Below are 18760 nucleotides of genomic sequence, written 5' to 3'. Positions count from 1 at the left end.
CAATGTAAATGATTTGTCATAAGTATGTCCAGGAGATATATTTGACGATTTTCATGGCTTTGAAAGAATTTTTAGAAGGAGAGGTAAACTATTTTTTGTCCAACTTAAGTCTTGAGAGTCAACAGGTGGTTCCTTTCCGCATACACGAAGGTAATCGTTAGAGGGCGCTTTGATGCAACAAGCATATTCAATAAAGTCCACTTCAGGTGCTTACTTTAAACACTGTTTATGGTTTAGTCATATTATCGTGCCGTGCTAAAGTGAGAGTTCAATTATTTGTTCAAACCTTGCTCAAATGATGACCTCTATAAAAAATTCGGAATTATGTTTTGTGCTTTGCATTCGGTCTTTCATCGATTCTGTTTTTATCCTTTGTTTATGCTTGAGTATATTATTACTTAACTATGTATGCAAACGTCTAGTGTTTATTCGAACCTGAACCCTCCATGTCCCTCAAAAACGACCCTTGGAGGAACGGACAGTACCCAAAGCGTAGTTATAAATGGCCTGTAAGACCCAAAAGATTTAATTGTCCTCAGCGCACGTATTGAAAGCCTTCATGTCAACCTTTTTTTCTGTTTCTTCAGTCCAGTAGATATACACAATGAAGTATTGTGTGCTTTATACAAACAACATTCGAATAACCAAAATTCAATACAACACATTGGAAAGCCATGACAGGTAGGAACTGACAAAATGAAATTGCCGTGACCAGATAAAATCGCTTTGTTGATCCACCAATAACGCAATTCGTGTCTACTTCGATTTACGAGATCGCAACGTCCACGAGACACGGAAAAAATTATAAGCTAGTGGAATGTATCGGTAGACTTCTTTCCATCAACATTTTGACTGACAATGAAGGGAAAGTAGACTCGATTATAAACGTCAGCAATGTGTGATGTCTTTTTAATACTACAAGCAGAACTGGCAGAAGCAAGTCTCTATACTATCAATCGCTTGCTTTGCTCGTTTGCCGTAGCTGTGACACGAATAGAACATATTTATAAATGCGATGAATATTTCGTCAATTTTATACATCTTGTGGACCATGTGCTTGCGTCGTGAGAGCCGTTTTTTTATCTTACTACATTAGCCACGTACTGATTGTCATCAATACGTTCTCTGAGTACCTTCAATATGATTTTCTTACTTTCTTCGCATTGTTTGTTGAGCTATACGAAGCGTGGTCTGCGGAGACACTTTTAGCAATATCATTTTCTTACAGTTCGCTGCAAACGACTTCCAATGACATTATACGGTGCTGTGAAAAAAATCATTGAGTGCTACGACAATGACTTGTGCAAAGAAAAATCTATGAGCTGCAAATGGGAGCATCTAACATCTGTCAAAAATGTCCATAAAGGGAGGGGGAGGGCCACAAAAATACAGGACGAACATTCTCGAACGTGCCTGACTCAAGTAACAACAAAATAACGTTTGCTATCACGTTAAATCATTAACGCGATTTTAATGTAAACATATACCTTGATTAATCATCTGTTATATAAATGTCTGTGGCAGTTCAAAAAAATGAATACTCGATATGCCAGTTTGGCGCCCTCTTAAGGCCATAAACGATATGTCGTGACCGTTAACAAAGACCCGACTAAAGTCTTGCTTGAGCCAATGGGATTGCAAAGGTCGTTAAAATGCCCAACGCCTTTGACGTAATGTCATGCTTGGGATAACGAAGCAAACAATTGCCCGCCCTAGGCATTGGTTATTTGTATTTTAGTCACGTACTTTTGAATACTTTTGAAAAGTGCATGGATTATTAGGTCACAGAATTGAGTTTTATTGAGTTTGAGTTATTGGGAGATCAAGTTTGTACCTTACACCGAGCAGATAATCATCAGTAGCACTTGTAGGCCAAGGGTTGTTTTCTATTAGTGGGTTGGGTTTCAATGGCAGACTGTATAATGTACGATAGAAATCCAAAGTGATGCGAAATTCACCCCAATCGGTGAACTAGAAATCTACTCTTCTGAGCGAAGCTCAAGTGCCATGGCCTTTAGCGACGACAGTTTTAACAGAAACGGTTAGGTACTGAACATTACCAGTCTTCTTCAAAAGTTGAGAACTCTAGGAAAAAGCGTAGGTGGAGAGACTCAGTCAAGCAGATTAGAACCTTCTGTTTGGAATAATTCGTTGGAAGAGAGTGTATAGCGAGATTTCAATGTTGCAGATTGAGAGTAGAAACCCAACGATTGTAGGACAACTGAGAAAGAGGCCTTTCTTTTTGTGGCGATCAGTGATTTTATAGAGTTGACAGAGAAAACGGATCAGTTTTTGTCACAATGTACACCAACGTGGGACTTGAATTTCATAAATGTGATATCGTCGCCTCGATATACGTAAAGGTCGAGGGAACGTCGACGGGAAAAAACAACGATTGTTCGTGTTTAGATTTTGTTAGGGAACGAGCATTATTAACGACAGGAGGGGCCTTATGAGAATCAAATATTCCATCAGGTTTTTCCCCATGACGTTAGCCACATTTTTAGAGGCTCCGTTGGCAAGTCAAATTTTGATGCCCCGCCCCCAATATGTGTGTATGTATGGATGTATGTATATATATGATGTATGGCTGTATGGATGTACTACACAGACACACAACAGGAGATTATAAAGCTACACATACACATACGAAATTAGCCACTATGTAGGCCTTGTTTTAAACATAAATCTACGTACAAGAATACGATAATAAAAGCGCTTTTGTGTTCAAAAAATTGGATAACTGAGTTTGGCATAAAAGGTTCATTTCACTGTATGCTTATCTATGGCGCAAACTATGACACATTTTTTCCAATACAAACCGGTAATATCTGTGCATTTATGTATCTTTGAAAACTGATATGAATGTACTTCACTAGAATTTGGTGATTGAGAGGGCATTTGTGTACAAGAAATTTAATTTTGGAATTTCACCCACAAATGTCATTTCACTATACAGGGTCGTCAGTGGGGCAAACTATGAACGATTTTTTAAGATGCAAAACTGGCAATATCTGTCCAATTATGAATATTTGAAAACTTATATAAATGTACTCCATCAGAATAGAATGCTTGAGAGGGAATTGCGTACAACAAAAATGATTTTGGAATTTCTCATTTTTAAATATTAAAATAATCTTGCGCCACAATATATGAAAATAATGTCTCTTACCGATATTGATCATAGAGGAGTTACAGATCTAAGGTGCAAAAAGTGTTAGGGTTCCTGTAAGATTTGTACCGTGATTTACTATAAATTGTGCCAAACAGCGTATTAGTGTTGATTTAAATATAATATCTAGGAACTCATGAAGTAGCTTTAAACGTTAATTTAAAGCTTATTGGGAATAATTTAAATGTTTTGAATGTTAGATTCCTTGTCTATTTGTTTTTGTCGTCAAGTGCGTGCGTTCATTTGTCTTTTTTGCCTGGTTCATCTTTTTTGTTTGCATTGTATTGTGATAGCTTTAATTGTCATGTTTCGTTTAGTTCTGCTCTGTATCAGTGCCTGTGTTCAATGGAGGGCAACAGGGAAGACACGCATCTTTACTGAAACGGATTACCCTCGTTACAAGGTTTAATGAAATAAAATAATTTATAGACCAGTTTACGTTTGAATCACTGAAATTTAGCTTTCTTGCAACTACGTCAATCTTCCTGAGAAACACTGTTCTGTCTGAATTTTGGAGAAATGAGATTAGATTTTGTTTTCAACACTTACGGCAAATCAGTGATGTTGCAATTGGATTGAGAGGGAACTTGAATGTTGAAAGTTCATTTTATTAGGCATGTCCTTCATAACGAGATCTGACAGGCATATACATATATAAAAATATATATATATATGCACTCATGGGAAATTTCAGTGCTCGATAATCTGTGTCTATATGTGTGCCGGTGTGCCAGTTTGTCTGTGTCTGTGTCATCACATGTGTTGTTATTAAAAATACGGACGGAATCCGTGTTTCTTGATAATTTTACTAGTATATTTATCGAGTTTATGAGTAAATGAGGCAAATGTAGAATCATGATTTACTATGTGTAAAGAATGTTTAACCATTTGGCATTTCCCTTTTAGACAACTCCTTGTGAATGGTTATTGTGAGTTTTTGTAAAAATGAACATAAATATTTTTAATGCATTTGAATATTCCGGTTCAACATTCAAATTTAGTCCGCCTGGTTTGTATTACAGTGTGCTGACACGCCAGATAATGGACATTTCAGATTCTGTGTAGATAAGAACGGATGCTAGCTGTATTGAGTAAAGAGTTTTTAAGTATGCGTTCGCCATTGGGGTTTAATAAAATATCTCAAAGGAGGATGGGGCAGAAAAAATCTGCCACCCACCCCCCTCAATAGTGACAGCAAACCCAGCCGTTTGCTCAAATAATGGATGCTGCATTGCATTTTTACTATTTAATTCTTGTTAAATAATAACTTTGCATGTAGTATAGCAAGCCTCATCTCATCATCGTTGATATTTTGTACGCCAGCCTTAACGAGAAGAATAAAAACAAGCGTTTCTTCATTAAAAATAACATTAAAGAATTTAATATTATGAAAAGGTACCCGTATTTTCCTTCAACGACAATTCAAAATTAATAGCATTAAAAACAGTTTCTGACTGAACAAAACGGCTATGTAACCGACCAGATATTTCGCCATAATTATGTAATGTCAATTGTTGAATTTTTGATTCTTTGATGACTATGGAGTTGGAGACGGCTATCATTATCATGATGCGTTATATTGAAGCAAAGAGGCTTTAACTTTTGGCGATTAACGTTCATTTTTGTTTTGCCGGATTATAAATTGTGACACCCCTTGTCAGAAGGCATGACCGGTACACTAATGTTCGACGGCTACATATTGAAAATGCCGACTTCCTGCGCGTATTGAAATAAAAAACTGCGGCAGATGGTGTTACAAAGTATGTTTTCGATCGTCAGTAAATGATGTACTTGACATTTTAAAAATCAGAAGACATCCGCCTTAAACACGTTAATTCTCCTTAACTGTCTCTGTACTATGATCTTGTTTAGCATGATGACACTTCAGCAAAACAGAGACGCCATCTCGAGATAATGATATCGCCTTGGTTTGGCAACAATAACAAACAAGAACTTGTACATCTGGCCATCTGGTTCTTATTAAAACAAATCCATGTCCATTTAGTGAAAATGGAAGCCATAGTTTCTTAACTTTACATGGGAATCATTCCAAGTTTTCACTTTGAAATGTAACAACTATGATCTTTGCTTTCTTGAGTGACATTGACACGATTGGAACCAATTTGGGATTATTGGATCAGCATATTTTTCAAATTTCTCATAATGTTGGGCGCAAAAATTATAAATTACTCATAAAAACAAGTTTGTAACTTAAAAAGAAAAGCAGATGAGCTAACATTTGTAGATTTCAAAGACAATACTTCACCATCCAATTATCCCGAATTAGTTCCAATCGTGTTCATTTGTAAAGAACGTCGATATATTTTAAGAATATTTGATCGATTTTAACCATAATCCATTGAGTCAAGGTTTGACTTATTCGTTGTGAAATGCTCTAACCGTCACATAACCCAGCCGTGAATACATTAAATGCTCCTTGCAGGCATGTGTTTTACCATTTTTATGCAGCCGTGGCTCTGTATTAAGAGATATATCATTGGACCATAAGCGGTTACAGATAGGGTGTAGTTGGGTCCAGTGTATTGGATTGACTAACAGACACTAGTAATTGCTGTATTTATTGTCCCCGCGGGTTTGATTCTATGTGTAATTTCGTCTATTTTATACATGTATTTGCCATCACTATGCTCTGTTGTATACACATCACCATAACGGTGTGTGAATCGGAAGTACACTGAAAACCGTCACAAGCCATTCACTGCATGCCATATTGTCTTCTTGGTACAAATGTCAACAACGATATGTGTCTTACACGGGCTCTCTGTTGGCTGACATGACAGTATTCGATCAGTCAGTCAGTCAGTCTCATGATATCAGTATTAGAGTTTAAGGCGTTTTCGTTAGGTTTTTATCAATAGTTTTAGCATAAGAAAAGATGAGAACTAAAAATGCTCCCGTGTTTTGCGGATGTTGCAGTTGTCTGTAGATCGATACTTATATCTGACATTATAAACGTTCGACTAGTGAGTAGCTACATGAAATGTATAAATATCAACGAATATGCAAACGGCATTTCAACCTTACATGAAAAGTCTTTCACCGCTAACTTTCCTTTAATTATCTCTCCCCCCCGAAATTTGTTGCTTTTGAATCAGCAATTGACATTATTGATTTCACTTTTATTAGATTGATTAGAACAGTATAGAGTGAGAGAGACCTAACTTAAAGGTATAGTGAAATCAGCCTGTACTACTGAGCTATGTAGCTTCCGGGTGGCAATATTGTTACACTCGCAACAGAATTTCTTCATAAAGTAGGCGCGGGTGTTAATTTTTTATATTTGTATGTGCAGGGTCAATTCGGGGTCAATTCGCTAAACTTAGGCCACGCCCTCAGTTTGGTCATGGTTGACACACTCTGACGTCACAACGGGATTCATTTACATCGCTTAGCCATCACTTATCTCTGCCCCGTATCCGCTATCAAATGTTAACAAAGTAAGTACATCCACGGGACAACCCACGCTATCCGTCCGCTCCTCACCAGCAGACTGTCCTGCTAGCGCTATGTCTGTTAGAGAATTGCTCGACCAAAAGAATACTGCAAGCGCCGTCTGCTTTGTTAAACCATGGAGGTAGTACTACCTCTATGGTTAAACGAAATCCACGGTCAATGAAGGTCGGCTTTGCTCGTTCACGTATATCATATCAGTAATGACTCTGTACTCTGTAAAAAAAAATTAGCGAATCAGAGCAGCCGATACATGTCGGGGATGCAAACGAACAAATCACAGAATACAATACACAGATTGTACATCTCATGATTGAATATATATGGAGGACAAGAATGAGACCTCCATTGAGACCCGGAAGTAACTTAGCGAGAATAGAGTATGTCATCTATTTGCACCGTTCATCGTGTTTGTTATGTTTTCTTTTCAATTTTAGAAAGATAATTGCCTTATGGTCTATGAAAAAGGGTTAAAGAAGCGATCTGTGCGTATTTCACTGAGCGATCATCCTGCTTTTAGGCAAGCCGCTTCGATCTATTAGCAAAACTACTGGAATTTCACGCAAGCGTGGAGAATCGTTTTGATAAAATTTTCGCCGCATTCAATTATTCATTTATCGCATTCTGCAAGTATTGCGAGCGTTAGCGTGAACACTGAGAGTATGATACTAATTATGCAAGCCGAAACCCTAGAAGTTAATCTTACTCCCCGTGGGGAGCTTACAAAGGTGTGAAATACTTGCTTCCCGTTATCAGTGTTACAAGATACGACATCGGGCAAACTTCGCAAGGCCGAAAAAAGTCGGCTTGAGAGGGTTTGGGGACATGCCCACATTGCAATTTTTTTTTGCCATATTTACAACCATTTGCAGTAATAGAGCGCGAAGCCACTGCAGTGAACTGCAATAAAACTGCTTACACTAATTAGTTTCAGCTGTAGCCGTGGCCACTTTGGTGTTGAACAAGGCTTCTTGATAAAGACCAAAAAGTCTGCTTGTACAAAGGCAAAACTAGCTCTGTCTGAGGCTCGAGTTGTAAATGAGAGTTTACGATTGGCACCCTGTGTTCAAGATTGAGATACAATGTAACATTACCATGCACTGGTCCATGTACAAATCTTTTTTATTTCAACTTCCCCAGACAAACTGTCTGCATGGGACATACAATGTTGTCGACTTTGCCAGCTGGCTACAGCTGAAACTAATTAGTGTGAGCAGTTTTATTGCAGTTCACTGCAGTGGCTTCGCGCTCTATTACTGAAAAGGGTAGTAATAATCGCGCGCGCTAAACGAAAAAGAAATAAACATAACTGTTCTATCGACTATTAACTGTATTTCTGTGATTTTACAACATGGGCGTTTCACCAGACCTTTAAATGGTGACATTCCCATTTAGGTAACCGCGTTCATATACCAAAATCGTATTCCTTCCAGAGTTGAACAAACGAAAGTTGTTGTACAGCAAGGCTTCTGTTTTAGTCCACTGTTGTTCACAATATATGCAGATGATCTACATTTCTCTCTGAAATATTGTGATATAAACGTGTACGCTGACGAAACAGCCTTTTACTTTATGTGTACAGATGTGTACACAATTAAAGAGCTTTGAATGACGATTTACAATACCCCATCGTAGTTTTTGACGGGTACCAACTTTCTGATGGTTACATATCATGATGAAATTGGTTTTTGGCAAGTATAAATCCCAATACACTCTCCAAATCTCAAAGTGGAAGTGTTCCCAGTGTATAAAAACTTCAGCACTTTCTCTGGCACTCTACATACCTGTCATACTTTTTGAGTCCCCGGGCTTAGTCGCTAAAGTAGGATTTGCCTGAGTGCTGCAAAAACAAACTTACGTCCGCTAAAACCAGTATACAATAACTGTTCAGTATTCAAGAACATCACAAAATATCCTCAGCAAGAAGCTATTTACTCTCGACATCATTTCTACTTGAAAGAAAAGCGTGCCCAGTCAGGTTGAAGATGAAAAAAATATAGAAGTAAGCTCTCTGAAGACACCTAACACTACAGCAACTGCTGTGAGCATCCTCCTGTAGGGATCAATATGCTTGAATTTAACAGCAAACACGGGGAAAAAGTATTTGACAGATACGCCGCTCAATCCTCAATGTCAGTCCTCAACATCAAGATGGAGCAGCATGTCGCCAATTGTGGCCCACATCGCTAGTTCCAGAGATGTCTGAGACAAAAAAACACATATAAGTCGTAGGACTGTGCCATAGAGCAAAAGTCAGTTATTCAAAAGTTCTCTTTTGGGACCCTCCTTCAACAAAAAAGGATGAGTGTGTACGCAACCAACCACGTAGGATGCTCTACAGGCAATATGACATTGGCGTGATTTAGAAAAGAAATGTGCTAGGCAGAGAGGTCTCGGAAGAGTCTTTGCAATTGTTGAGGACGCAAGATTTGTTATGATCCCCACAGCAATTTCTACTTCTGTCATACGTATAACGTAACTAGTCCACGACTTTGAGCTGTTATTCGAAACATAACCGCTTGAGCCATATGGCTAAAGCATAACAATTACGGGAGGTTTTGGCAAATGATGATATATGAACGCGTATGTATGTAAAAATATGTAATCATTTACGTCTTTATGAACTATAAACAAGGTTATCCCGTATTCAAAAACACGAATAGAGTCTATTTTTCCGTTAAGTGCACTAATTTGATGGCTATGTAATTATCTTGTTAAACCTGCCACCTGCCACAACCACCTGCAGAACTACAGGTCAACTTCCTTATCTGCCCCATTTGTTCTCCATCGACGAGTGTCAACATCGGGAGAAACTACAAAGATCTCAAAGTGGAAATGTTCCCAGTGTATAAAAACCAGCATTTTCTCTAGCACTCATCATTATCAATATCAAATAGTTGTCGTCTTACAATAACGTACATTCTTTAGAAGCTGGTATGCAGGAAATGTCATGAAAAAAGATGCTACCAGCCAAAAAGAGTGACTTTTATTTTAGGAATACACTAGAGTCTGCAATGTCCTTTGAAAATGACACTAGTTAACGATGTGTGTTACTATGATATTCTCAATATCAAGAACGGTGACGCTACGTTTGAAAAACCTTTAAAATTCTTGTCTCAAAATCTGCTCACAGGAATGAACTTACAAATTACAGCGGATGCGTACTTTTAACATTAAAACCAACACAATAGTTGTCGTTACTGGCTAATAATATGTGTTCAAATTTTGAACTATTGGTCACCCACGACCTCAGCATGTAATGTGGACAATGGGACTGATATAGCGGAAAACTGTTACAAGCAATTTTGGAATAGAGTGCAGTCTAGAAAATCTCCCTTTGAGCTAATACTTACTGTGGGGGTTTGTTACATTCTCACTATCTTCGGTTATGTTCTTACCTGATCTGCATACCAAAGGTACTCGGCTACATCCTAACGTTGGTAAAAGCGATTAGTTGGAAGGTAATACTGATGTTAATGTGTGATGATTCTGAAGTGTTACCTGCTAAAATCTGCCAGGCTCCTTTATTCACTTGTATATCCATAAACTAAAGTTGCGTCTCTACATCTGGATACCACAATATCAACCCAATAACTCTCATCGCACCATTTCTTTCAAAATAGCTTCATAGAGGCAGAACTTGTACTTTTTGCATAATGTTGGTCTTTTTACACAAATAGTGATTGCCTTTCAAATTCAACTTTGCTGTTCATTAGAAAAAAAGTGATATTTCATTTCTTTCCAAGTCAAATTGACGTGTTACTTGACTAATATTACTGTGAAAGAGGCAATAAATATAATTTATCAGTTCCAAATAAAATCAATTGACGCTGAACAAAAAAGTTGAAAATTATGACTGTCTAAGCTGATGTATTCTGAAGTCAAGCCTCGCTATACAAAGAAGGGAGGTGAAAACAAAATAAATATTAATTAAGAAAGAAGGACGATACACACACGTGACAGGTTGAGCTAGCCAATTGCTTGACCCAGCTCAGGCGGTTCTTCCTTCTGTAAAAGCAGTTGACTTTCAAGGGTATCACGTGACATTAAGTTTTCACATGGCCTATGAAAGTCAGATAGATTTAAGTCCCAATAAATACGTCAGATGTTCACAACTTCCGAAACGACAGGTGAATAACTGCCTTTACCAAACTGGGTGAGAATATCAGCTAACAGAAAAGGGTAAGTGACTATAAGCCGTGTTTTATCTTACTGCAGAAAGTGAGGAAAGCAAAACTGTTCATTTTTGTAAGCACATTTTGTACAGTGGAGCATTCGCATTTCCATAAAAATGCATATGTCTACTGTTCAAGAAACCTTACCATCAATAATGGCAGTGTTAAATATGTAGAGAGCTAAAGTTTTAGGAATGTCAGCTTCTCTTTTCTAAACATGTGGTTTGCGTAAAGGCGGCCGTTTTGGAGTCTGATCGGTACAATCATGTCCCTTGATACATGCAACAATGTAGCTTTATAGCTTTAAAGATAACAACTGAGTGTTTTATACCTTAATTTTACAAACATGATTCTTTGTTTTCAGTCTTTAAATAATTTCACACACTGTGGTGTCTTTGAAATTTTAGCGGTTAATTTTTAGCTGCAAATATAGTGAACTGAAGGCAAGATTGTCACGTGAACAATTGAAGGACAAAATTACAAAAGACAAATGTATTTTCGCGTAATATATGAAATTTATGAATTTTTAGAGTGTTGTCACTTAGAGCAACGAAATCCAAATAGTCTTCCGTCTTCTTCTTCCTTGTTACAAGTTTTGCCATAACGAGCTTAGTTTTGCAAGATCAGTTGCTGTATTTCATGCCACTAGAGCAATCTTTAAGGAACACGTGTGTCGATATTAATCTTCCAGGACATATTATATTATAGCCCAAAAATGGGACTATGGGCCCGAGGGTAGGTGACCATTTGCCCGACGTAAGGAGCGCAAATTGTCTCCTGCCCCGAGGGTACATAGTCCCTTGTTCGGGCTATAATGGTTTGATTTCATGCCTGTCTTACACTGTTTCACTCCTAATATTTAGGTTTAATGGCAAATGATAATGAATGCTTTATTTCCATCTTAGACAAAATCCGTTGAAATGGAACAATTTTCATCATCGGACGGCGCGTTGATATATTTAAACTACTGTTATGCAGTTATCAAATTTTTTATGCAAAATTTTCCAAAAAGTGGATTTCCTATGCAAAACATGAAATTTTAACAATTTTCCATCCAAAAGTTGTCAAGTTGAAAATAGTTCCGGTTCACTTTCAGTCAAGTGATGCCTGTGCGGCCCGCGACACCATCGACGAGTTACCATTGAATCCTATTTAGCGAACGACGTTCGATATACAAGGCATGTTATAAATAAGAATATGCAAAAACCAAATAACTCAGTGACAATTCTATGACATTTTAGCTTTTCACGTGTTTTCAAGTGAGTTAACGCAGAACAGGAGAATCACGGGGATCGCCGCGGTTGCACAGGAATTCACCTCATTTGATTTGAATAATTTAACTCGTCACTTACAACGCCATGTTACTAGAGCTTTCAATTTGCTTTTTCCTTGGTGTGTTTACGCTATAGTAAACAAATCGCCAACAATTGCGTAAAACATTAGGGCGAGGATTAGTACAATTGAATTAGAATCCTCAAAACCGTATTTCGTGTTTCTAAAAATACTGATGCATCCAAGACAAATTGCGATCGTTATTCCCTATCGTCGCCCTTTGCTTCCTACATTATTTTGTATAAAATACCGAAATATTAATACTAATAGCGGTTGTGCCTCAACTTGTGCTTGTTGTGTCCCTTCCTTATTCGCTCGGACATCCGGGTAGTTTGGGACAACGAGTAACTGACATATCCAGTTCTTGTGACAAACTTTGACTGTATGAATAGTATGCTTCGCATACGGTGTTTGGTCTGATCGTATAAATGAAAGTATTGTTTACTTATTTGCATAATACTGAGATTGTTGACCTCTTTTTTTCGCTGTCAAAAAAATCCTTAATCTTTGGACAAGCAGCGAAAGATAAAAAATGTTGTATGATTAATATGCAATTTTATTCATATTCATATTTTGACTTCATCATAAGCTTGATTAGTAGACTGTTCTTAGCTCAAAGTTTGTGACTCCTTGACAAACGTTTCCGTCCGATTGACGATGGCAAGCCAGCACATGACAGCATTTATTTCATTTGATAATGTACTAGCATTTATTTCGATGTAAAATGAAGTTTGTTTCGTGCTAGGTGTTGGACATACAAGAAATGAAGGCCGTGTGGTGTTTCCTGTGCATTGTCATGTTTCATTATGGAAAGGAAAGAATGACTGCATGGAGTGACGTGACTTCACCACAACTCGGAAGACCTCCAAATCTAGGGAAGAGTTTCCAACCTCTCAGTCTGTCTGGAAGAGGCCAAGAACGCAGACGACAAAGACGAGATTCTACCTTGCATCAGGCGACTGCGTCATTTCAAACCAAGTCATTAGAAAGAACTACGACTACTGGTTCTCCAACTACAATCCATAAGTGGCCGCCGCCAAGAATGCCTATCAATCCGACCACTTTACAGTGCCGTACCACAGACACAGATCGACTAATCGGCTCATGTTTGTCCTACAATGACATAAACTGCGTGTCGGATGTACATGTACGTGCAATAATCGAAACCATGACTATGTGCAGCTGCAGGCCTGAGTGCGTCATTTATGGCGGCTGCTGTCACGACTACCAAGAAGTGTGCCCCGGCAAGTCGAAAGAATTTGAAAATCTTGCTGACTCTAAGAGGTGCATGGAATCTGGTTCGAAATACGGTGGCATGATGGTGACTTACAGATGTCCAAAAGATTGGCATGATGACGTCGTGAGATCTAAATGCGAAGATAGTAAAGGTAAGAATAATCTACATTCCTATGTGTTTTTCGGATGATCTGCTCTTCAAAACAACAATTTACTTTAAACAAAATTTCAAAATTAGTAGAAACTGAACCAAAGAAATAGGGAATAACTTAGTGAAGAAGCAATTGTATCCTAGTCTGGTGTGGACGTTAATAAATAGCAAAATTCGCTTTCATCTACGTGTGAAAGGAATGTCATGTAGGTCACATACATTGTACATTTTAAAACCCTATACTTCAAGCTAATGCCAATGTACGGCGCGCAGCTATTACTGTAAGTATACGGGAACATTGATATCGCGCAACAGCTGACACACACACGCACCACCGCGCGCGCCGCGCGCACACACACACACACATAATACGCTGATATTGTTTTGTGACGGGACACTAATAGGGAAAGTATGGACGTCGAGGCAGCCGCTTATTATTTACTATGAAAATGACGGTGGTAACACTCCGGTAAAATCTAAATTAACGCTCTCAAGCTTTGCCTTGCCGAATTCGGTTTCATTACTTTTTTATTGCCTTAGGATTGCAACTTACATTTCTTCTAATTCTGATAACGTGTAGTGTACCATCATGATATGTCCTGTCTCTACGTACCACCTTTGCGTTTGTATGACGGATGAAATGAGTTCCTGTAAATAAACATATAGTTTTTATATTGAATCAGCATAGAGATTTGACTGCAACCTTTTTGGAGATATGTTACAGGCACGTTGCATAATGTTTTCCTTATTACAGGCGAGACCATTCTTGGAGCAACTTTAGCAGTCAAGGCCAACGGAAGTGACCAATCATTATACAGGAACATCTATTGTGGTATTTGCCATGGGGTCAACATGACTGATTTATGGTTCGGGAAACTTAAGTGGGAGTGTCCACCGGATGTGCAAAATGTTATACACTTTTCTGAGACAGACATTATAGGTGTAATTTCAAGGTTAAGAGCATTGCCTTCTTGCAAACTGTTACCTGTATTACCCGAGTCACATGACAACATCAATTTCTATTGCCAATATTACGTAGATACTTGCCCAGAGGGTAGTGACGGTACCCTCGTAGAGCTTTGTCAAAATCACACAGCGAAAGTTTCACAGTTTAGCATCAGACGTACAGTGTTTTATAAAAACGTGCACTGTGCATTGTGCAATGATCTCGACCTTAACAAGGATTTTACGTTTTGTGGGGTTCCTCAGTCTTTGCAAATTCCGATAAGATTTTTCACATTGGACGTTGTGATTGATTTTGATGTTCAAGGTAATTATAATATGACGATAGATGGCACACCCTCAAGACATCAATTCACTTGCGGCGACGGTAAAGTATTTGATATCTTTACAGAGAATTGTATTTCTGTCGATCCACTACGCCCTCAGCAAAGCAACCTAACACGACCCATACAAAGAAATGACACCGGTGTTTTGTCCGCGTCATTGCTGACATTGCACATAGAGTTTTCATCGCCCAACAACTTTTTGCCAATTGCAAAGTTGGAGTCGACCGCAGAAATGATTGTCAATATCCTATACCAAAATTCAGCAAGCGGTCTTGCACTGCTTGAACTTAAAATGTTGCAATCATCCTCCAGTACTGGGGTAGCATTTGTATATTCCGTTGTTGTCGACTCTGTAACACTAAGGATAATTCTACGGGACACATGCGCAGAGACATGGCAGGAATTAGCGTCCTCGTTTGTCGAACTGCAAATCACTGCCATAGGCATTTCTTTCAAGCAAACAAGGAGTTATCTATGTAACGATAAGAGGGACCAAATTGTACTGAATACAACAAATGTGATTCGCTACAACGGGACCTTTCTTACAAGTCCTCGTTCAAACTTCTCTCAGCAATCGCCATATAACCATAAACAATTGAAATATAGGGCCTGTCAATACGAAAAAGCCGGTGGTGGTCTTGTAAGTATCACGTCTACATTAGGGCTGTGTTCAAGTAATCATTCGAATATGAGTTGTCCAGAAGGCGTGATCATTAAAGTGAGAAGACAAGATTTTCAAATAGTTGGTGAGGACATTGTTTACAGGTCATTACGGTACACAGCAAAGGAATACTTTCTCTCTGAAAAGGGCCTCCATGCCTTTCTATGTCATATTGACAAGAAGCGCTCCTTTCTTTGGGATGTAAACATCAAGACATATCCTAAGAAGCTATTGGTATTCAGCAGTTTTGTGCTGTCAATTGGATGCTTACTTGTAACCATTGTAGTCATTGCGCTGTTTAAGGATATGAGAGATAGTGCCAGAAAGATTAGTATACTGAACCTGACAATTGCTCTGTTGATTGCACAGGTCATCTTCATAACTGTTGTTCACCTTGTCAAATTTAAGGCGATATGTAACGCAGCATCGATCTTGTCGCATTATATCTGGCTGGTGGCATTCTGTTGGGTGGGTGTTGTGTCATTTGACCTTGCATACCACACAAAACAGCTTACGGCAAAGAAAAATGATCGGTTAGTTCGGATCTACTGTTTGTTCGCGTGGTTATTACCTTTTTTGTTCGTTGCTGGATGTGTATTAATAGACATGATAGGGCCGTATGACCTAAAGATTGGGTACAGCGAAGGCCCAGTGTGTTGGATAAGCAGACGGATACCCCTGATTGTTGTATTTGTTGCTCCTGTAGCTCTGATACTCTTGTTTAATGTCATTTGCTTGGTATTCACGATCGCCGTGCTATGTAAATCTGAAGTACAATTGAGAAAACACCGTTCCAAGTCATTCACAACTCACAATGTCGTCTTTGCAATGGAAATGACAACAATCATGAGTCTAGCATGGACTCTCGGTTTAGTTGACAGTTTTGTTCAATCAGATCTTTTGGATTTAGTTTACATCCCTCTAAACGGTCTTCAAGGGCTGTCAATTTTTGTGGCGACTGTGCTCAATCGAAGTACGTTTAAATTACTGCGTGAAACGTGTTGTAAATCTGCAAACCGTTGAGCAGAAATGACAATTCTGCTAAAAGTTGATCGAGAGTCAGCGAGGCTCAGGTGTACTATACTCTTAAAATGGAATTGTAGTTAGCAATGAAATTATATCACATTAAAAATAATCGCACAAAGGCATACGCATGAATATATCGATATCATACTTAGGCAATAAACCACACCCAGCGACGGTATACCACGAGATATTGACCAGTTCTCGAAAATATGCACGGACGATAGCAAGTGCACATATCGAATGAAATTGTCAAAAACCAAGCGGTATACCAATTACTTGGGTGGTTTATTGCTACTGTATCATAACAGTATATTGAAAGTCTTGCATGAGACGTTGAGAAACGTTTTTATTCTCTAGATGAGAGCTCGCGCGTTTTACAACCGTAATATATTGTAAATGTAGCACGGTTATTTTCATGTCTCGACCAATCAGATTGCAGTATGTTGGCCATTAATATACTAGTACGATGTAATTGGAAACATGGCATTACCTAACCCGACATCGCAATCATAATGTGAACATGCTTTTTTGTCTTGTACCGGTGTTTCTTGTGTTACGCTTTTTCAAGAGATTCTAAATGTGTAGACGACGTAAAACTAAGTTGTCCTGATGTTGACGTCAGTATTCTCAAATCGTAGCCAGTATTACATGATGTCAGTGTACATAATCTACATGAACAGCACAAGTTGTTATGTGTTCGATTAAACAGAAAGAGAGTGTGTTAACACTCTGTTTGGTATAGGAAAGAATGACGCACCTGATTTCGTTGGAAGGTACAGAAACAAATTCACAAAATCAGGATTGATTACTTTACAACATAAATAATGCAAAAAATAGGAACCAGATCTACTGAAGAACATATATTCCGTAAGCCTCCTGGGTACAGATATTTACGGAATATCTCACCCTTTAGCCAATAGATTGAAATATCGTTGACCATCATTTGTAGATTGTAATCAAGTTGGTGACATGAAAGGAGCATGAGCTGATGAAGTGTTAAGACTGATTAAAGGCATTCATCATATAGTTTAAAATATACTTTCAGTTGAATGCGAATATACGGAATGCATTGGAAATTGTTAATTTGGGGAAAAACGTTCAAAAGTTGTTTAATGTTATGTGAAATGGATTTCTTGTAGAAGTGTCGAAGTAATGGATGGATAAAAAAATTTTGGAATTGACAACGACGAACGTTCTGAACGTATTCCAAAAGTCATAGTTTGTATCGAAACATTTTGCCTTAAAATACGACAGAGCCAAGAAATAGTGGCATTGACAATCCGTTTTCAAAGCAACGAAGAGAAGTGCGTTTGGCTCAGTTACCAGATATTTGTGCTGCCAGATCATAAAGATTTTTGAAATGTATTATTGAAAACCATATCTCGATTTTCACTGATAAAAGAATAAGAAATGTGTAAATTTTCTTACATGATAACACGATTTTATTTTAATCGAAGAAACCAGAGAAAAAATAGTGTAAAGAGTCATACACAAATTCTATGTATTTAATCTTAAAGAGACATTTTCGCACTGTAACAAGTTGAATCAAAGTGATCAAGCTCAGAAAATTGATGTTTTGCCAAAGTCATACTGGTGTTTATTGATTTAGATGTAATTTTTAGATATGTATACATTTCCTGAGAAATATACAGATTATGTGAAATGTGATACTGTCTAAGTAATAAACATCACAATGGTTACATACGTATTCGTTTGCTTTTTAACAGAAATTTTCTTTTCCAATGTTTTTATTAATGCTAGGTAGAAATCTTAATTTTCTGTGTGAAGTCATCAATATTATAACTTGTAAAAAAGGTTGTGTCGCTTCAGAAGATTCTGTACATTCATATAAACAAGAGCCAAAGTGAGAGACTAAGGGTTTTATTCGTTCGATCGCTAATTGCTTTTTGGTTAATTCTTCGAAGGATGAAATTTTCAAATGAATGAGCATATCCCATTTTCTCTGGCCTTTTGAATTTATAGACAATTTATTCTAAACTTGCTTTCATTTATAATGAATGTATGCATTTGTACAAGTTGAAGACTGAAAATTGACATGAAAGATCTAACTTGTCTAAGTAAACATGGAATATATTATACATGATATATATAGATATATGTATATATATACATATGTATATAATATATATTATGTATATATATGGATATTTAAGTATAAATTATATAATTATATAGTTACATTACAACAAAACAACTTGTCCTCTTGTTGGTGGATACCCCATTAAC

General features: G+C 37.7%; 1 protein-coding gene across 1 annotated transcript; it reads left to right on the top strand.

Moving 5' to 3' along the window:
- The first annotated feature begins 10767 nt into the window (after window positions 1–10767).
- On the top strand, window positions 10768–18532 carry LOC139133110 (uncharacterized). Its single transcript, XM_070699530.1, has 3 exons — window positions 10768–10825; window positions 12896–13538; window positions 14292–18532. Exons 2-3 carry the CDS (start codon window positions 12914–12916, stop codon window positions 16508–16510), a joined length of 2844 nt encoding a protein of 947 aa, XP_070555631.1. The 5' UTR covers window positions 10768–10825; window positions 12896–12913; the 3' UTR covers window positions 16511–18532.
- The last annotated feature ends 228 nt before the right edge of the window (window positions 18533–18760 follow it).

This window comes from Ptychodera flava, chromosome 5, assembly GCF_041260155.1.
Source record: "Ptychodera flava strain L36383 chromosome 5, AS_Pfla_20210202, whole genome shotgun sequence".
Taxonomy (NCBI): Eukaryota; Metazoa; Hemichordata; class Enteropneusta; family Ptychoderidae; genus Ptychodera; species Ptychodera flava.
This window is presented reverse-complemented; position numbering and strand designations above follow the sequence as displayed.